The sequence below is a fragment of the Apium graveolens genome, chromosome 9, assembly GCF_009905375.1.
Source record: "Apium graveolens cultivar Ventura chromosome 9, ASM990537v1, whole genome shotgun sequence".
Classification (NCBI taxonomy): domain Eukaryota; kingdom Viridiplantae; phylum Streptophyta; class Magnoliopsida; order Apiales; family Apiaceae; genus Apium; species Apium graveolens.
The window spans coordinates 7,143,296-7,165,162 of NC_133655.1; the positions used below are offsets into that span (position 1 = coordinate 7,143,296).

General features: G+C 35.4%; 1 protein-coding gene across 1 annotated transcript; it reads right to left on the reverse strand.

Annotated features, from left to right (window-relative positions):
• Positions 1-345: 345 nt before the first annotated feature.
• LOC141687269 (putative carbohydrate esterase At4g34215) lies at positions 346-2,913 on the reverse strand. The gene is made up of 2 exons (XM_074492477.1): positions 2,167-2,913; positions 346-870 (listed from the first exon to the last, which is right to left on the reverse strand). The coding sequence occupies exons 1-2, from the start codon at positions 2,722-2,724 to the stop codon at positions 670-672; spliced, it is 759 nt and encodes a 252-aa protein (XP_074348578.1). The 5' UTR covers positions 2,725-2,913; the 3' UTR covers positions 346-669.
• Positions 2,914-21,867: the final 18,954 nt, after the last annotated feature.

The following is a 21,867-nucleotide window of genomic DNA, read 5'->3' on the forward strand; positions in this document are numbered from 1 at the left end:
CTTTAATGGCATATAATATAATCGAACAGATAAACTGCTGATTGGGAAACTACAACAAACTGCATCACAAACGTTTGGGGATATAAAAAGAAGCTACAATTCATCAAAACTCTGTGTGGTTCACTGAAGCAGCAGTGACTGAAGGCAAAAGATGTATGTACCTTCGTATCAATTTAGTCGACGTTTGATGAGGCCGCTAGCTTTAAAGACACGTGAAAAGGTGAAAAGGCCAGAAGGGTAAGCGTTGCAACTTGCATCAATAAAATATAAGCAGACGCACCAGTAGAGATATAACTAACGAAGTTATAACAGATCTGACATGGAATAAAATGACTCACAGAACACTAAGTTGCAATATCATATATATAATAAATGTCTACAAAAAAAGACCTTGGGGAAACACATCGAGGAATTCCAATAATGAAACACACATGAAACGGACAAATACACAACACGTTTGGTACAATACATCTAAATTCCAAATAAACATAATGTATTGTTGTAGCAGCCAGCTGGGGGCGCGTTTGGGACATTTCCAATAACATATTTCTGTCATAACAAGATCTCCTGATCTTATACCACAACAAAACAAGTTCCTACTTGCAAGTTGCAAGTGACATAACGCAATTTCAATATTATATCAGAACTTAGAAGTCCCAGCTGAACTAATTACTTGGAATGGAAGTGGGTGAGATAAGCATGGGCAAGCATTTGACCCAATTCAACACATGCCTCTGTGGTTAGATGCAACTTATCTTCCTTGAGTTCCAATCCTTTGGCATCTACACACACTACATTTTGCACATCTATTGCTTTCTGTATTTCTCGTATCTCTTCCAAGTACTTCTTATCTCCAGATGCAATTGCCACCTACATAAACACATTTATAGTTCCCCGAATGTTATAAGTATATAAATAGTATGAAAATTTTCGAGATCTTTGCTTAATGGTGAAACATAGTGGTGGCCTTTCATCCAAAGAGTGGCTTGCACTTGCATATTCCAAACATGTGAGACACCTAGTATAAATATTTACACGCTCAATTGACAACTATACATTGACTCTTAGAAAACTATATCATTACAACTAAATTGTAATCCACACTTTAAATTTTATCATTTTTGTTTTGATTTTCCAGTAAAAAACCTCTAACTCATAGAACAAGTGCCAATTGGATATTCTAAACATAACCAGATTGGCATTCATCAGAAAGACTAATTGATATCTAAAAGTGAAAATTCTCAAATTCTTGCTTTCCAAGTGAAACAACATATTAGTCTTCCCCTGTCAGAGTGGCATTGCACATTCTAGATACTTGCGATTAACCGTTACACTTATAATTTTATATAGAGCGCAAAACTTCTCAAACTGTTTGCTTATTGGTGAATCATTCTGGTGGCCTTCCATCTAAAAATGGCTTGCACATTTTAAATACACATCACACACGGCACTTAATAAAAAAAATGTTTTTAGCACTTAATTTGCAACACACACTGACTTGGTTGTCATTACTAAGCCTGTAAAACATTTAAACACTCATTTTTCAACATTACATTTACTGTGGCTGCGGATTCAGACCTTGAATAGTATGCAAGTACATAAACAAGTGTAACTCACCATTTGATTAGCAAAAAATTGCCACAACAATTGCCAATTGGTCGACCAAAACATAAACAAAGTTAGTATACTATTTAACAGAAATACATTAAAAACCTTAAAGATATGTGAAAGTGAAAGTTCCAATTCTCACACTCTCGCACTCTCTGCTTCTTATTAGTGAATTTACACTCTCACTCTGTGCTTCTTAGTGAGACGCCGCTTTAGCCTTCTAATTGCCAGGTATCTAACCTCCTATTTTGCAACAACATATCAACTACAGTGAAGCATTGTGGCGTAAATCCCTCATTACTCACACAGAATTGTACTTGATTTTAAAATTGTGAAATATTGGTCTACACTGTGAAACTTTATCAGTGATATTTGATCATTTCGTTTAATGATAGAATATGATCCCGATAAATCCAATTCCTAACACCTTATGGTTTTACGAGAACTGATAACTTAACAATTTCTTTTCAAATTCCCGCAAAGAATCATGTATACCTTAACACAACTAAAATTTATAGAATTTAAAAAATAAAACACGAAAAAATGTAAAAAACAAACCTGGATTATAGGAAGGTGAGGCAAACCAAGATCGAGACGCACATTATCAGTAAGCATCTCCATATTTCCCCTATAAGCCTCAACACATTGTTTCGACGAAGTATCACTTTCTCCCTGATACCAAAGCACGGCTCTGATCTCTTCTTGATCATTCTCCACTGAAGCTTTAGCTCTCTTGATCATATTCTCATACAAATGACACCCCCGGGCCCACTCTTTAATAGCGGTCCCACCAACAGCACAAGGAACTAACCCTACTTCCCCGACAACATCCTTAACAGCATTTGCAAATGGCATGCCGGGTCCCACACCGCATGTTTTTTTAGTGTCTATGTCTGCATGGAGAGGGTCTTTAGCTGGGACCCATTTGAGATCGGCGGTGAAGCGGTGGATGGAGGGGTGGGGAGTGCATTGAGGTGGAATGATGTTGTTCCAGTGCTTGTTTGTTACGCCGCCGCGGCCGGCCATGTTGCTTTGACCGGAGAGGATGAAGATTTGTTTTGGCGGTGGGGGTGGCTGGGTTGAGGTAGGGGTTGTATTGGAAGTGTCCATGGACATTTAAGTTATAAGTTTGGCGGGGAGAGAGAGAGCGCGCGCGCGAGAGAGAGATGAGAGGGGGGAGAGAGATATTTGGGAGATTTGGGAGAGATGAGATAGATCTGGGAGAGATGAGATAGATCTGGGAGAGAGAGATTGTTTGATCAGTGGAGATTTATTTGTGGTTTTTAAAGATCTGTCAAGGGCCAGTTTGGTTTGAGTAAGGGCCTTTGTATACTTGACTTATTAAATTGTTATATAAAATTTGTTTGTAATTTTTTTTTGGATTCAATACAGTATCTGTTTATTTATTTTTATCAAATTTAGAGCAAACTTCATTGATAATTTGAAAAAGTTCAATCTGACACTACCGACTGATCACACAATCAGGTTGAAAAATAAATAAATGAGCTAAATAATTAGCCGTTTTTTCCCGAATTGCTTAACTAAATGAATACAGATATTCTAAAAATTAAAAAGCAAGATAATGGTTTACGGAGCAATTCAACCTGCATCTCTCCTGCTTTCACAATTGACCTTCAAAAAACAGTAGTTTCACAATTGATCTTCACATTATGGATAGTGCAATGTTCAAAAGTCTTAGCAACAACTGAGCTTAGATGACTCATGTTATAAACACGTATTTTTTGTAAGAGCTAAGGACATGCGATTTTCAGGGCGAAGGCGATAGTTACGTTTTTTTGCAAAAGATGTACATGAATACCTTCGCGATTTGGTTGTGGCCATTTATACCCGCTTGTTACGCATTTGTGGGATGGGTAACAACTAATACGCATTGCAAGAATGCATAATATGTTAATCTTTTTGTTTTTTTTATTTTTAGAGTATGTATTACGCATACAAAGGGCGTGTAACAGCCAATGATATGCATTGACGGAAGGGGTATTACGTGACAAGCATGCTGGAAATACGTATTATGGGCCTGATAAAAACTCAGCGGTGCAGTTAAACTTAACACGGATTTTGAAAATAGGTAATGCGTATTACAAATATGAGAAATACGTAATAAGGCTAGACATTATGTAATACACATTTGACATGCAGGTTATAAAATTTGGAAAAGAATATATATTTTTTTGGAATTTATTAAAAAAATAAAATATATAATTTGTATTAATATTTTTAAACCCAAATTTGAAATTGTTGAACTCTAAAATATTAAAATATTAAAACAGTTAAATTACATGTGATTTTTATATTAGGGTTGCATAAGTTTATGGTCGGTTACCAGGGTTTAGAGCAACTCCAACAAGTTAGCTATTTAAGATCCTAAACCAAAATTTAAGGAATCTTGTATAAAATAGAGTACCAACAGCATCCTAGTGCTTCCTTAAAAAGTTAGCATTCTCCACTCATGTCTTATTTATTAGAAACCACTAGTGATTCTTTATCTTACTTTTAATAATAAAAAAATCATTTCTCTCTCCTTCTCCATATCAAATGCATAACTAGAGTTTAAATATAATAATAAAATATTACTAGGATAGACTTATAAGGAATGTTGTTGGAGTTGAACTATAGGAGCATCTCCAACAGGTTCTTAGTTCATTCCCAAAATTTAATATAAAATATTGGATCTTAATAACTTAAGACATCAATAACTATTCTCAACTCCAACAACATTCCCTATATTAATTACTTATGTAATATTTAATCATTAAAAAGTAACATTATTACCTAAAGTGAAGAAAGAGAAAGTGTTTGTTTCAAATATATATTATAAAATAAAAGTTAGAAGAGAAGAGATGTTAGCTAAAGATAAGGAAGGGGAAGAAGATCTTAGTGAATTTTAATGATTTAAGGAATCACTTGGATACTTTTGGAGTAATTTTTTTCTCCATACTCATAATATTAGACTTTAAAACTCCAAATAGCTAAGTTGTTGGAGTTGCTCTAATAAAATATCCTAAAACACTAGGATTCATTTTTATAATAATATTTTTGAGGAACATGCTAGGATTCTATAGGAGTTGCTCTTAGACCCCTATATCCTTAACCCTAAATCGTTGTGTAATATATTATATACTTTTTAAATATTTGTAAAACCCAAATGAGAATTATTGAACTCCAAAATATTAAAAATTATTTAATTAGGGACTCCGTTTTAAATTAGAGTTTGGTTCCTAAATTAAAGTTTGGTAACCAAGCTCGTATAAATTAAGGTTTAGGCTCTAGGGATTTAGGCCCTAAACCCTAGTATAAATTAGGGTTTAGGCTCTAGGTGTAACGCCCTCCGGACCCGGGGTATAAGTCTGGGGGTTACTAGCTAATCACCAAACCTGTACAATCTGATTAACAATTAATAAAGAAATGAAATTAAACCCCTTTAACACTAACCAGGATCTTTTTAGGTTGAAGTATGAAAACAAGAACCACTAACTACTTTTATTACAAACCAACATTCAAAGTCTCACAAACTCTCTTTATTACAAACCATTGTCTAATTCATTTTAAACTAAGTTCAACTTTTATTCAAACACACACACATACTATCTATCAACACTCCACCTGCTCGGACAACTCAAAGCTTTCTTCCTGGATTGGGATCAACACCTTGGGTATAAGAGGATCCCGAGGCTTGACTCGCTTCTTTACCACTCGAGTCCTGATTGGTTTCATATTCCTTCTTAACTGAAAACAATAAGGTGAATAACAACAAAAGGGGTGAGCCAAAAGTTGCTCAACAAGTCCATAAACATATAAACAGTGTTAAAGCATTTTAAATGAATCCGCCATCCCAGGTATATCTGCCAAGATATAACCTCACGAGAATAGGAAGAAGGCCATTACTGGCGAGTACAAATAAACTAAACTGGACACAAGTTCGCATCTATATTCTGCTGATCAGTCAGAATATAATGCAGATCCATATCTCAGTATATAGATCCAGTCGGGTACCCAGGCACTACGGCCCACGTCGAGGCACCAGTCATCCCGATCCTCAGGATTAAGACACACTCAATCCCAAAATATCATTATCTAGTCCATCGCTTAGCAACCGGGACAATCAGTATGCTTTGATATATTCCAAACACTAGAATATATCAATCTCCATGTGTTACCAACATCATATGAATCAAGAATCCAAAGAAACGGAGAAATCAAGAATTGAAATGAAATATGAACAAAGGAATAGGGATTGTATATTAGTGATCAAGAACAATAATCAAGAGAATGTAAATGTGATAAATATTTGAATCAATATCACTATTCCGAAAGTAGAATAGAGGAAAAACTTGCCTTCTGCGCGACTTACTGCAATTGAATCACTTATGTCTATCACCTTGGACTATTACCAACTCAACTGGCCTGGCTGGCTTAGCTTCTGTTGGCAAAACAGACTGGTTAAGTCACGTCGTACTTCATTTGCATCTTGAATCGACTTCAAACTGATCTTAACATCTACCCATGCGCTTATGACTGACTCATGTATTACATATAAGCAAGTAAGACTCGATTAACCACGTAATACACATAAGCACATAATCATTTTTATGGTTAAAATAATTTTTAAAACCAAAATCGACTCGCTGATCGCTCAACTGATCGTTATCTGACTCGTTTCCCATTTTTCTGGAATTTTTCGGACTCGTCTCGGCACGTAACTTGACTGATAATCAAACAAGTCACAAAATCAACTAACTTCTAAAAAAAATTAAGCTTTGATATTATTTTTAATGAAAAGGATTCATTTTTCTGAGTTAACAGGCTTTCGTTTCACGCAAAACGGACTAACGGTTGAATTATTATTAATTAAATACTGATAATTCCATTTATTAATCATTATAAATAATTATTACTAATTTTTAAAACCCAAAAATAATTTTTAAATCATTATTTAAGAAAATCAGAATTAAAAATAATTTTTCTATAATTTTTGAAATTAAAATAAATTTATTATGATTTACTGAAAATTATTTGATTAATTATCAAAATAATTAATCACTTTTAAGTAATTAATAAGTAATAAATAAATAATAAATAATTAAGAAAATAATTCAATCTGATTTTTAAAAAATAATTCAGAATTATTTATAATATAAATTAAATAATTAAATAATTAATTAATCAATTTACAAAATAAATAAAACTGATTTTAAAATTAATAAAAATAAAAAGTAAAAATAATTTCCAGAAACATATGTCAGAAAACAGACATCTGACAAGGTGGATCAAAACCGGGTTCTGGAAACGGGTCAACCGGGTTGGATTCCGGGTCTGTGAAGAACACCACCGGGATCTGGGTTTAAACCCAGAATCCGGTGACTTCACCGGACTCCGGCGAGTCCCATTCCTGGCCAAACGGACACCGTTTGGTTCCGTTTTTGATCCCAAAACATCCCAAACTACTTCCCCAATCTGTTTCAGGCCAAAATCGACCAGAAACATCCCTGTATATCATTCTCCGATCAAAATCATCAAGAACTCCGACCAAAAATCCAAATCATTCATTTGTACATAACATCAAACGTTATATAGTGCAAAATGAAGCTAAGAACATATACAATCAAAGCCCTAACATTACAAGAACCAAATATTCACAGAAATCATCGAGTTGTGTTTTGAAAATTCGACCTAAACCCTAGAAATCGTGAATCATTATCCAAGCATCGTTTGTTCAATTAAACACCATGAATCGACTGTAAATCATCTAACAAAGCTATATCAATCATCAAAACATCACAATAACCCCAGAATCAAAAAGCCCTAATTCGAACATAAATCCTAGAAATCAAAAATCAAAAACGATGCAATAAAACGTGAAATTGATGCAAGAAACAGAAAGAACGGATCAAAACCTTCGATTTTAGTACTTGAATCACACGATTTGATGCTGTAATCAGTGAGAAATCACGACTTGATTCTTCGACCCGAACCTGTTCTTCCCGACCCGATTTCAGAGAAATTTTGGTAATTTTGCATATTTTAATGATTAATTATAATTAATTAAATAAAAATTAGGCTATTTATAGTAGTAAAAATAATACTCCTAATTAAAATTAAGGGGCTAATTATACATTAAATAAAAATATTGGGCCCTAATTTTTATAATTTTTGAGTATTAAAATTTAATTTATAAATATTTATATATGCAATATATATGCCAAAAAATCCCAAAAATTGTGAATAATGCAAAAATGCAAAGAAATAATATAAATGAAAGTCCTATAATTTTATAAAAATAAAAATGTGATTTTTGTGGGGTTTTTGACACCCAATGGGGCCCAGAAAAATCATTTTTTCGCAAAACGAGAAAATTTATAAATTATCTAGATGTTCAGAACAAGGCGATTGTAAAAGCCATTTGATGAAAAATAAGGCCCATTATTTTATTTGAAATACTGGCTTTAAAATCATCGTTTGGGTCATAAAACGTTTGAAATAAAACCTATAAATGCATAATAAAATATCTGAAAAATACCTTAAAATACAGAAATGACATGGAATACACGTATCACGTAACAGTTAGGGTTTATCAGATAATCACACATAAATGACACATTAATTCACATATTTTATTATAATCATGATATAATATAAACGTAAAGTTTCCAGTCGTTACACTAGGGTTTAAATCCTAAACCCTAAATCATTGTGTAATATATAATATATATTATTTAAATGTTTGTAAAATCTAAATGGAAATTACTGATCCCTAAAATATTAAAAATTATTTAATTAGGGACCACATTTTAAATTTAAAAATTTAAATAAAATTACAAAAATAAATATAAAAATAAATATGAAATGAATATTATGCATTTCTGTATTGGGTAAAAGCGAATACGCATTCAGAATATGGGTTTTAATTCCTATTACGCATAGGGCATATGAGTAAATCATGTATTTTAATTTTATGTTAAATCCTAATACACATTCATTTTCTGTGTTATTGGTAATACCCATTCCATATGCATGTATTATTAGTATCTTTATGCATATTACGCATTCAGCAAATGGGCATTTGTAATAAGTGTCTCTTGAATGCGTAATAGTTTTATGTTTTTCACAAACCCGTGTGTCTCCAATACACACAAAATATAAGGTTGTCTTCTGTCAAATATTTCTTATCACTATTCTCTATCTGTGAAAACACCCATTTATTTTTGCTAATTTCTAACAATGAAGTGAATCTCTTATACCAAAGATGGGGATTGCATATTCAATTGGCTAATTTAAGGTACTCATTTTATTTCTACAACCCTAGATCTATCTTCATTGGGGTAACACAATGGCTTCACAATGTGAGTTTATTTGGGGTTGGGTATATTGTGATGGAAATATTATAATGTGTGACGACTGAGAATTTTGCGACGTAATGAAGGTAATAAAGTGTGATTAATGTGAAGTGATTATGATTATGTGATTAAGTGATGGTTAATTGTCGTTACTGTATATTAGAATCTAGGAGTGTAAGTAAAAGCGTTCCAATTTAAAGAGTCAGCTTAGGAGTTAAGCTGTGTTGTCGGACCGTCAGGTAGAACGGAACCCGTCCTAATAAGGATTTAAAGTATATAAAATGTGAAATATGTATGATTGTGTGAAACGAATGTTTAAATGAAGTATTGTGTCCTAGTGATATGTCGGTCGATAATGATAATGAGAAGCATAATTGAAACGCTGAACGTCGGGCTGTCAGACAGAACGTGACCCGGAACGCGTAAAAAGGGAATAATATTAAAGAAGGATAATTTCCATGATCAAACATGAGTTTTGATGTGCTCGTATATGTGTTTGCTTGTCCGTATACATGATTACGTGATCTGTTGATATTTTTATGGATTTAAGGGAATTATTTGATATAAATAAAGGTTTATTTAAGCTTCGCACATTTTTATAAAATTATCTGAGTAAGATAACTGCATGAGATTTGTTATGTTATCTTCGTAATAATCCTGTAGACTTTCTAAAAATGATGGACGGATTTATTTGGTGATCGTTGCATTTTAAATTGATTTTTATGTGATAAAATGCTATTAATAGCACAAACTTGCGAAAATTGTATAAAATCAACCGTTCGCTCAAAATTTTATTATGAGTAATGGTTGGAAAGCTAATTTCGAGATCTACGTCTTAAAATTATCATTCGTATCAAATTCATCTTTTCCGAGAGACACATTTGCAAATCAAATTCATTTTCTTATAAGAATAAAAAGTGAATCAGAAATGAGATACCTAATTACCATACTACCCCTCCCTTGGTAGTATATAATATCACCCACCTCCTCTTTTCTTTCTTTTTACCCGAGCTTCTCTCTTCTCTTTCTTTTTCTCTCATTTCTTCATCCATCTCGGGATTTCTCTCTCTCTCACTCTCAGTACACTCTCTCCTCAACCTCTCACTTGTTCTTCGCTCTTTTTCGGTTATAGAACCATGATTGTGTGAGATTTTGTGATATCTACCTATATACATACATGCATGTCACTATCTTCAAGTTTTTGAGAAAAAACCAAAGTTGGATTTGGTGGTTTTGAATTTGGTTTTCATGAAAACAAAAGGGTTTTGGTTCTTAAATGATTTAAAGTGAAGATGGGTGCTTGCATGTGTGTAATTACTTGAGAAAATCGGTGGTTGAAGGTTGGAAACCCCCGAATAGGGGCACCACCGTGATGCCACCGCCACCGGTGATGAACTCCGATGAACCGGTGGTGAGCAATGATGTTAAACACCGAGCTCTAGTATTTAATCAATTATTTTGTGTTTGCATGTGGTTTCTTCTGAAAGGCCGAATGGTTTTGTAGTTTACAAGTTGATGAGTTGATTCTTGTTGATTATGAATGTTAATCTAGCTTAATGTTAAGAGATTAGTGTGATTAAAGATGCAAAAATTTGAAATTGAGTTTGCATCTGAGGATTCTTAGAAGAGGCCGAATGGTTCTTGTTGTTTTGGAAAATCTTGTTGATTTGTTGGTGCAAATGATCTATTTATGATTGTTTTATACATTGTAGAGTAATTAGAATGAGTTATAGTCCAAATTGATGCATGCATGTTGTGATTCTTGGAAATTTCGAATGTTTCTACTCGATTAAGTTGAATTAAGTGTTAAATTGAGTGATCATCCATGATTACGTTTGAATTATGAGTTTAAATGAGTTGTAAGAATGAAATTAAACTAGTTTGGGATGATATACTTGATGCATGTCAAATAAGGGCTTTGCATGTTTGATTCTTGATTGTGATAAGTGTTAAGGCCGCATAGGCCATATAAAATAAAGGTCAAAACTTGATTTTTGGTAATTGAAAGAATGATTGAGTGTTTATATGTGAAAATCTTTGATTTTGCTTGTGGGATTGTTGTTTTGGTTCGAATTAAGGATAAAAGAAAAAGGGAAATTGAGTTGCTTAATTTTAAAAGCTATAAGTGATAGCAATGGTCGTAAGTAATTAGCTAGGAATGAAATTGTGTGTTCGTATGAGTTATAAATGTTTGATTTGGAGAATAGTCAATCGAGTATATATATAGAGATATAAAGGCTATGAGAAAAGAATGTGTTATGTGCTATGTGCATGTGTGTATATAAGCTATACTCGTATAGTTCGAGTCAGAAGCCTAATCGAGCTATCGTATTGAGTGAACGTTCCGGGAACGAGAGTTGAGAAACTAATCGAGGTTTTGGTTTTGATTGTAGATTCGGAATGTGAGGGCATTCAGGCTAGGAAAGGGAAAGGTATACTAGGTGGCAGTAGTTCAACCTTTGTGAAACAGAAAAGCAAATTCAGACAAGTAACTCTAATTACTTGTGTAAATGGTTATAGAGAGAATGTTGTTCATTCCATGTAGAGTATTGAACTGTTGAAACCCTGTTATTGATTTGAGATACCCTGTTTTTGATCTTATAAAACCATTACTGCTAAGCTTATTGATTCAACCCTTTGGTAACCTATCTTTTCTGTTCAGCTTATTTGTTATGCCATGAACTGTTATAAATCCTATAATTACCTTTATGAACCCCTTGTAATGATGCCATATTCTTTGATCACCATATCCCCTATTGATCCTTGGAACAGTCTGATTCTTTTAACTTAAGTACCTTGTTATCATTGATTCAAAACCCCTAGAATTTCATCTTGTTTATCCTTGATTCATTTCCTTAACTTTGAATTCTTGAAATTGAATATAAGAATGAGTTTCGACTTGAAAGAGTCCGAATGATTTCATATTCTTGGTAATGATAAAATGAATTTAGAAAACCTACTTTTTCCAACTCAAGGTTTTCCTAACGAATTCCTGATGGATTGGATTGGACGTAAGAGGCTAGTGGGACTAGTCCAGTCATTGTAAGAGGCTAGCGGGGCTAGTCCAGTTTAAGGCTGAAATTATGCCGTATGGTACCTTAATGACCGGATGGAGGTCGGTACGGGATGATCACCCGTATTATAATGAAATGAAAGATAAAGTGATCCAATCAAGGGTTCTATATTGATTTTAAAAAGGAATTGAAACTTCCTACTCAGTAATTGATTCTTTGAAAAAAATGAAAATGGTTTATATTGCTTTGAAAAGAGTTGATTGTGATATTGTGAAGCTTAAAGCTTGTGAACCCTGATTTTAATCTGTTGATCATATAATTGGTTCCATATAGTGAAATATTGTTGCTTTCCTTTATGAAAGATCTGTTTTGATCCTTTAATGATTTGTGATGAATGTCGGCTTTCAACCTGCTTCGAGCCTTGTTCCTTGAGAGCCCCTCATTTTTCCTTCATAACCCTTTCATAACCCGAAAGATGGAAATCTGCCACCTAGAACAAATAAAGTAGAATGCCCTGAGATTGGTAAAGTATATTGTTGATTTTATATCGTAGAACTGCTTTATAGTTACATGCTGAGTTTTATACTCATATGTTTTGTTTTAATCTAACCATGGTAGTTAAGCAAGAAGATGGCCAGGCTTAGGCGCACTGCTTGTAAGAGCGTACCTGGTGGTCCCTACCGTGTTGAGGGCTTCCGGTTGCCAGAGCAGGTAGTGGTATTTTTGAGTGAGAAAGCGTTTAGCCAGAAGGTTGTAAATATACAATGGGTTATCTTTCGGTTCCAAGTCGGAATCGATTATGTTTATTTAATATTATTTTGGGGTTGTAAGTTATATTTTATGGTTGGTAGTTATAATCTTGTCTAATACTTTATCCTGTTTGATCCTATTAGTAGTTAATCAAGGTTTATGCTTATTTAATTATTAGATTAAAGGTGTGTGGGTCCTCATTTCCTAACCCCGAGATTGAGGGCGTCACAAGTTGGTATCAGAGCTACATGATCTAGCCCCTGAGACAAGTTAGGATTAAAAGGGTATTTTGGGTATATTTATATCGCGAGAGAGTTCGACTCATATAGAGTTGAGTTAGACTATTAGGTATAGTCTAAGGAAAGTGTGTATTACTTAAAATGGAAACTAGAGTTAGGGTATGAGTTAGCTGGAAGCTTTATTTAACCCTAACGTTGTTCTTGGTTGCTGTTTTGTGTTTTCTCTCAGGATCTGAGTAGTGGTAGTGATTCAGATTCTAAGATTAGTTTGACCGGTACCCCAGTGGACCCCATTCCACCCTCTTTAGAGGAGCCTGTGTATATTAGTTCAGACCCAGAGGAGGATCCCTCTGAGAGTAGTGAGATCCCTATGCAGATTTCACCCTTGAGGCCAGATTCAGAGACCCCTGCCCCTGAGCCAGAGTCTGAGATGCCTAAGACTGTACCTGTCAGTGATGGTGGCAAGTTAGCCCAGGACCGAGACTTTGTTTACTCCCGTATTCCTGAGTTGGGAGCTTTGGTGGATAGGTTGATTCGAGACTCTAGGCAGATGACCTCAGTAGTGATGGAGGAGTGGAGAGCTAGGATTCAGTTGGTGGAGCAAGTTTCCCGGAGGAGATTGGATGAGGGACCATCCACTAGTGATGCTGATGCTGAGGCCCGGAGGCTACATAAGATCATTCGCTGGATGTTGGTTGTGTTGAGAGAGATTCTGGATTATTAGATGGGACTGTTGGTTGAGCCCGTTGTTGTTGTTTTTCAGCGGCAGTAGGCTTTGGGATACTTGGTAAGATGCCGGGATCCCTTTTTCATTTGTTATGTTGTATTTCAGAACATTGTAGCAGTAGTTGTTAGAAGTTAGGGGTAGATAGGGGGATATTTTCCAGTTTTTCCTCTGTTTAACCCTGCTATATTATTGTACCTTATTTTTGAACTTGTGGTAACCAGACTTTTCTTTATATACCCCTTTGTTTAAATAAATCCATTATCCTATTTTCCATTGTGCACCCTAAATATCTCATAAACTGTTCTAAATATCATGTTTCTGTACAACCATGTTTAAAATTCGTAATACCCTATTCTGTGCCATGATAAAACAACACTGATATGAGAATTATGTAGTAATAGGATTTCATGAGCAAAATGGGGTAAAGCTAAAAACCCGCAAAAAGATTTCATAATAAAATGTTGTTGTATATATGCCATGCTATCGTATTGCTAAATAATTGCTCAATCAGGTTTGTAAGAAATGGCCAACTCACCAGATCACCAAGAAGAAGAAATACCAACCCAAGGCCCAGAAGTAAACCTAGAAACCACCATGATGAGCAGACTTGCTCAGCTTTTGCAACAACCTGTGGCCCCTAAAGTTGGCAATTTCAAACACTTTTAATCTGTTCATCCCCCATAATTCTTAGGTTTTCCGGACCCGATTAAAGCACAGTCGTGGTTAAGAGAAATGGAAAAAGCTTTTGAGTTAGCAGAAGTTAAGGACGGCAAGAAAGCTCAGTATGCAAGTTATTACCTTAAAGATGAAGCGAGTTTCTGGTGGGAGTCTTCGAAAGCGTTGTTGGAAGGAAAGGACTTAACATGGGAGAAGTTCACTGAGATGTTTCTGGAGAAGTATTTGCTGAGCTATATGCAAGATCAGTTGGAGATGAAATTTCTGGACCTTAGACAAGAAGATATGTCGGTAGCGGAGTATGAAGTAAAATTTTCGGAGCTGTCTAGGTTCGTACCTGAGTATGTAAATACGGAGACAAAGAAGGCTAAGAGGTTCCAACAGGCACTTAAGCCATGGATTAGGAGTCAAGTAGCGTTGTTGGAGATCAAGAATTATGCTACCTTGGTGCAAAAGGCAATGATAGTGGAAGGAGAGCGTGAAGCTGCAAGGAGAGAAAATAAAGGAAGAAAAAGGAAATTTGAAAGCTCGGAGCAAGAGCAAGGAAGTTCAAAGTTTAAAGGAAAGGTTGGCAAGAATGGTGGAGGTCAGAACCAAAAGTTTCAGAAGTTTAAACCCGGTAACGGAGCTCAGAAGAACCTTTTCCAGAAAGCAGGACAACCGGGGAAGGATAACAGACCTCAGATTCAAGAGTACAAGAATTGTGGGAAGAGACACCCGGGAAGGTGTAATAAGTTGGACGCGACATGTTTCAAGTGCAACAAGAAAGGGGATTACTCTTCAGAGTGTCCAAATGGAGCAAAGAAGCCTGACTTGGCTTGTTTCAAGTGTGGAAAGGTGGGCCATGTGGCCAGGAATTGCAAGGAGCCTGTTCAAAAGGCCAATGTTCTTAGGATTTCTGGACCGCCGTCTCTCATAGCACCATCAGCTCAACCTAGAGCTAGGACTTTTAATATGACAATGAAAGATGCGGTGCAAGATGTGGACGTGGTGGCATGTATGCTTGTTATTAACTCAGTAGAAGTAAAAGTATTGATAGATTCTGGAGCAACTAGATCTTTTATCTCTGAAAGTATTCTTGATAAGTTAAATTGTGTTGCGTACCCTCTGGAACCTAATTTGATTATAGAGGTAGCAAATCAAGAGAAAGTTATTGTTAATAAGATTTGTCCCGATTGTGATGTGATTATAGAAGGTCGGCACTTTTCTGCTGACTTAATTCCCTTTAAGTTAGGCGAATTTGAAGTCATACTAGGAATGGATTGGTTGTCAAACCATGAGGTGCAAATAGAATGTAAAAGTAAGAAGGTGAAGTTAAGGACCAAGGATGGTGAGGAAGTGATATTCAAAGGAAAGAGGGAAAAGAAGAAATTCCTAACGGCAATCGAGACGAGGAGATTAATACGTCAGGGATGCGAAGTTTATTTGGCTCATGTTATAGATGTGGAGAAAGAATCCGTGAGGATAGAGGATATCCCAATAGTAAGAGATTTTCCGGATGTATTTCCTGATGATTTTCCTGGACTACCTCCAGATAGAGAGACCGAGTTTACGATTGATTTGGCTCCTGGAACGGAACCAGTATCGAAAGCTCCCTATCGTATGGCGCCAGTCGAGATGAAGGAATTGGCCGCTCAGTTGAAAGAATTGTTGGATAAAGGAGTAATTCGGCCGAGTATATCCCCGTGGGGCGCACCGGTGTTGTTTGTAAAGAAAAAGGATGGAAGTATGAGGTTGTGCATTGATTATCGCGAATTGAATAAGTTGACGATTAAGAATAAGTACCCTCTACCGCGAATCGATGACTTGTTTGATCAGTTAAAAGAAGCTTCGTGTTTCTCCAAAATTGATTTAAGATCTGGGTATCATCAGTTAAAGATTAAAGCGGAAGACATACCCAAGACAGCGTTTCGAACGAGATATGGACACTACGAGTTTTTGGTAATGGCGTTTGGCTTGACGAATGCACCAGCCGTATTTATGGATCTTATGAATAGAGTGTTCAAGCAATATTTGGATAAATTCGTTATTGTGTTTATTAATGATATACTGATTTACTCCAAGACGGAAGAAGATCATAAGGAGTATTTGGGGATTTCCTTGGAAATTCTGAGAAAAGAAAGGCTGTACGCTAAGTTTTCAAAGTGTGAATTTTGGCTAAAGGAAGTGCAATTTATTGGTCATGTAGTTAATAAAGAAGGAATTAAAGTGGACCCGGCCAAGATAGAAGCTGTAATGAATTGGGAAAGACCTAAGACTCCTACGGAAGTCAGAAGTTTTGTGGGATTAGCCGGATACTACAAAAGGTTTGTGTAAGATTTCTCTAAGATTGCTGTCCCATTAAAAAAGTTAACAAGAAAGAATGAGAAGTTTGTGTGGACGGAAAAGTGCGAGGAAAGCTTTCAAGAATTAAAGAAGAGGCTGGTAACCGCCCCAATGTTGGTGTTACCGGATGAAAAAGGAGAATTTGTAATATTCAGTGATGCTTCGTATAAAGGACTTGGATGTGTGTTAATGCAACACGGGAAGGTAATAGCATATGCGTCAAGACAACTCAAGCCGCACAAGCAAAAGTATTCAACGCATGATTTGGAATTGGTAGCAATTGTGTTTGCCCTTAAGATTTGGAGGCATTATTTATACGGGGAAAAGTACAAGATTTATACAGATCATAAGAGTTTAAAGTATATCTTCACTCAAAAGGAATTGAATATGAGACAAAGAAGGTGGTTAGAATTGATCAAAGATTATGATTGTGCGATAAACTATCATCCTGGAAAGGCAAATGTGGTAGCAGACGCTCTAAGTCGCAAGGAAAGGTTGAATATGTTAACGTCATCGGAAGAATTGATCAAGGATTTTGAAAAGATGAAAATAGAAGTGCAGAATCCAGAATTTGGAGGTGAAGCTATATATGCGATGTCATTTCAACCCAAAATTTTGGAAAAGATTCGATGTTGTCAAGAGCAAGTAATGAATCGCGAAAAGGATAAGTTGACAGGAGAAGAAATTAAAGCTCAAAATGATGGAAAAGGAATATACCGTGTTAACTCACGTATTTGGATACCTAATGTCGTGGAACTAAAGCACGAGATTTTGCAAGAAGCACATAACTCGAGATTTTCAATTCACCCTGGAAGTACGAAAATGTACCAGGATTTAAAAGAAAGTTATTGGTGGCCAAGCATGAAAAAGGAAATTGCGGAATGGATAAGTAAGTGTTATACGTATCAAAGAGTCAAAGCGGAACATCAGAGGCCAATCGGATTGCTTCAGCCACTGGATATACCGGAATGGAAATGGGAACATATAGCGATGGATTTCATGGTAGGATTACCTAAAATCAAGTCCAATCATGATGCGATTTGGGTGGTAATCGATCGGTTGACGAAGTCAGCACATTTCTTGCCGATAAATGAAAGATTATCGTTGGAAAAGTTGGTCAAATTATATTTGGATGAGATTATGATGCGTCACAGAGTCCCTGTATCTATCATGTCTGATAGAGATCCAATGTTTAACTCGAGATTTTGGAGACAATTCCATGAACATTTGGGAACTAAGCTGAAAATGAGTACGACGTACCATCCGCAGACGGACAGACAAAGTGAAAGGACAATTCAGATAATTGAAGATATGTTGCGAACCTGCGCAATAGATTTCAAAGGAAATTGGGACGATCATTTTCCGTTAATTGAGTTTTCCTACAACAACAGTTATCACGCGAGTATTGGCATGCCACCTTATGAAGTGTTGTATGGAAGAAAATGTAGGTCCCCTATATATTGGGACGAGGTTAGTGAGCGCAAATTAATTGGCCCAGAGCTAGTTCAACAAACAAAGGAAAAGGTAGAAATGATTCGAAGAAGATTAATTACAGCTCAAGATAGACAAACGAAGTACGCAAATCAAGAACGAGAAGATGTGCAATTTGAACCTGGAGACAAAGTCTTTCTAAAGATATCTCCTTGGAAAGGTTTAACTCGATTCGAAAAGAAAGGGAAGTTGAGTCCCAGGTATATTGGACCATTCGAGGTACTGCGACGAGTTGGGAATGTGGCATATGAATTAGCGCTACCTCTGGAAATGCAACATCTACATAATGTATTCCATGTATCTCTTCTGAAGAAGTATAATGCTGATACGAGCCATGTGATCGAATTGGAACCAGTAGAAATTCAACCGGATTTGTCTTATGTGGAACAACCAGTTCGAATCTTAGACCGAAAGGAGAGGACACTTAGAAATAAAGCTGTACCTCTAGTTAGAGTGTTGTGGAGAAATCCACTAGTAGAAGAATCAACTTGGGAATTAGAAAGTGAAATGAAAGAAAAGTATCCCCGTCTATTTGCCTAGACTAGATTCTGGGGACAAAATCCTTTTAAGGAGGGTAGATTGTGACGACTGAGAAATTTGTGACGTAATTAAATCAATAAAGTGTGATTTATGTGAAGTGATTATGATTATGTGATTAAGTGATGGTTAATTATCATTACTGTATATTAGAATCTAGGAGCGTAAGTAAAAGCGTTCCAATTTAAAGAGTCAGCTTAGGAGTTAAGTTGTGTTGTCGGGCTGTCAGGTAGAACGGAACCCGTCCTAATAAGGATTTAAAGTATATAAAATGTGAAATATGTATGATTGTGTGAAATGAATGTTTAAATGAAGTATAGCGTCCTAGTGATGTGTCGGTCGATACGCTGAACGTCGGGCCGTCAGGCCGAACGTGACCCGTAACGCGTAAAAAGGGAATAATATTTAAGAAGGATAATTTCTATGATCAGACATGAGTTTTGATGTGCTCGTATATGTGTTTGCTTGTCCGTATGCATGATTACGTGATCTGTTGATATTTTTTTGGATTTAAGGGAATTATTTGATTTAAATAAAGGTTTATTTAACCTTCACACATTTTTATAAAATTATATGAGTAAGATAACTGCATGAGATTTGTTATGTTATCTTGGTAATAATCCTGTAAACTTTCTAAAAATGATGGACGGATTTATTTGGTGATCGTTGCATTTTAAATTGAATTTTATGTGATAAAATGCTATTAATAGCATGAACTTGCGAAAATCGTATAAAATCAACCGTTCGCTCAAAAGTTTATTATGAGTAATGGTTGGAAAGTTAATTTCGAGATATACGTCTTAAAATTATCATTCGTATCAAATTCATCTTTTCCGGGAGAGACATTTGCAAATCAAATTCGTTTTCTTATAAGAAAAAAAGTGAATCAGAAATGAGATACCTAATTACCATACTACCCCTCCCTTGGTAGTATATAATCTCACCCACCTCCTCTTTTCTTTCTTTTTACCCGAGATTCTTTCTTCTCTTTCTTTTTCTCTTATTTCTTCATCCCTCTCGGGATTTCTCTCTCTCTCTCTCTCTCTCTCTCACTCTCGGTACACTCTCTCTTCAACCTCTCACTTATTCTTCGCTCTTTTTCGATTATAGAACCATGATTGTGTGAGATAGATTTTGTGATATCTACCTATATACATACATGCATGTCACTATCTTTAAGTTTTTGAGAAAAACCAAAGTTGGATTTGGTGGTTTTGAATTCGGTTTTCATGAAAACAAAAGGGTTTTGGTTCTTGAATGATTTAAAGTGAAGATGGGTGCTTGCATGTGTGTAATCACTTGAGAAAATCGGTGGTTGAAGGTTGGAAACCCCCGAATGGGGGCACCACCGTGATGTCACCGCCACCGGTGATGAACTCTGGTGAACCGGTGGTGAGCAATGATGTTAAACACTGAGCTCTAGTATTTAATCAATTATTTTGTGTTTGCATGTGGTTTCTTTTGAAAGGCCAAATGGTTTTGTAGTTTACAAGTTGATGAGTTAATTCTTGTTGATTATGAATGTTAATCTAGCTTAATGTTATGAGATTAGTGTGATTAAAGATGCAAAAGTTTGAAATTGAGTTTGCATGTGAGGATTCTTAGAAGAGGCTGAGTGGTTCTTCTTTTTTTGGAAAATCATGTTGATTTGTTGGTGCAAATGATCTATTGATGATTGTTTTATAAATTGTAGAGTAATTAGAATGATTTATAGTCTAAATTGATGCATGCATGTTGTGATTCTTGGAAATTTCGAATGTTTCTACTCGATTAAGTTGAATTAAGTGTTAAATTGAGTGATCATCCATGATTACGTTTGAATTATGAGTTTATTTGAGTCGTAAGAATGAAATTAAACTAGTTTGGGATGATATACTTGATGCATGTCAAATAAGGGCTTTGCATGTTTGATTCTTGATTGTGATAAGTGTTAAGGCCGCATAGGCCATAGGAAATAAAGGTCAAAACTTGATTTTTGGTAATTGAAAGAATGATTGAGTGTTTATATGTGAAAATCTTTGATTTTGCTTGTGGGATTGTTGTTTTGGTTCAAATTAAGGATAAAAGAAAAAGGGAAATTGAGTTGCTTAATTTTAAAAGCTATAAGTGATAGCTATGGTCGTAAGTAATTAGCTAGGAATGAAATTGTGTGTTCGTATGAGTTATAAATGTTTGATTTGGAGAATAGTCAAGATTTAGCGAGTATAAGTTGGTGATCGAGTATTTATATAGAGATATAAAGGCTATGAGAAAAGAATGTGTTATGTGCTATGTGCATGTGTGTATATAAGCTATACTCGTATAGTTCGAGTCAGAAGTATAATCGAGCTATCATATTGAGTGAACGTTCCGGGAACGAGAGTTGAGAAACTAATTGAGGTTTTGGTTTTGATTGTAGATTCGGAATGTGAGGGCATTCAAGCTAGGAAAGGGAAATGTATACTAGGTGGCAGTAGTTCAACCTTTGTGAAACAGGAAAGCGAATTCAGACAAGTAACTCTAATTACTTGTGTAAATGTTTATAGAGAGAATGTTGTTCATCCCATGTAGAGTATTGGACTGTTGAAACCCTGTTATTGATTTGAGGTACCATGTCTTTGATCTTATAAAACTATTACTGCTAAGCTTATTGATTCAACCCTTTGGTAACCTATCTTTTCTGTTCAGCTTATTTGTTATGCCATGAACAGTTATAGACCCTATAATTACCTTTACGAACCCCTTGTAATGATGTCATATTCTTTGATCACCATATCCCCTATTGATCCTTGGAACAGTCTGATTCTTTTAACTTAAGTACGTTGTTATCATTGATTCAAAACCCCTAGAACTTCATCTTGTTTATCCTTGATTCATTTCCTTAACTTTGAATTCTTGAAATTGAATCTAAGAATGAGTTTCGACTTGAAAGAGTCCGAATGATTTCATATTCTTGGTAATGATAAAATGAATTTAGAAAACCTACTTTTTCCAACTCAAGGTTTTCCAAACGAATTCCTGATGGATTGGATTGGACGTAAGAGGCTAGTGGGACTAGTCCAGTCATTGTAAGAGGCTAGCGGGGCTAGTCCAGTTTAAGGCTGAAATTATGCCGTATGGTACCTTAATGACCGGATGGAGGTCGGTACGGGATGATCACCCGTATT

Bases quoted from the DNA above. Each gene is read 5' to 3' on its own strand.
- LOC141687269 (XM_074492477.1), bottom strand. From the start codon at position 2,724: ATGTCCATGGACACTTCCAATACAACCCCTACCTCAACCCAGCCACCC. The intron at 871-2,166 runs GTTTGTTTTTTA...GTGTTTATGTAG, and splicing joins CTCACCTTCCTATAATCCAG to GTGGCAATTGCATCTGGAGA.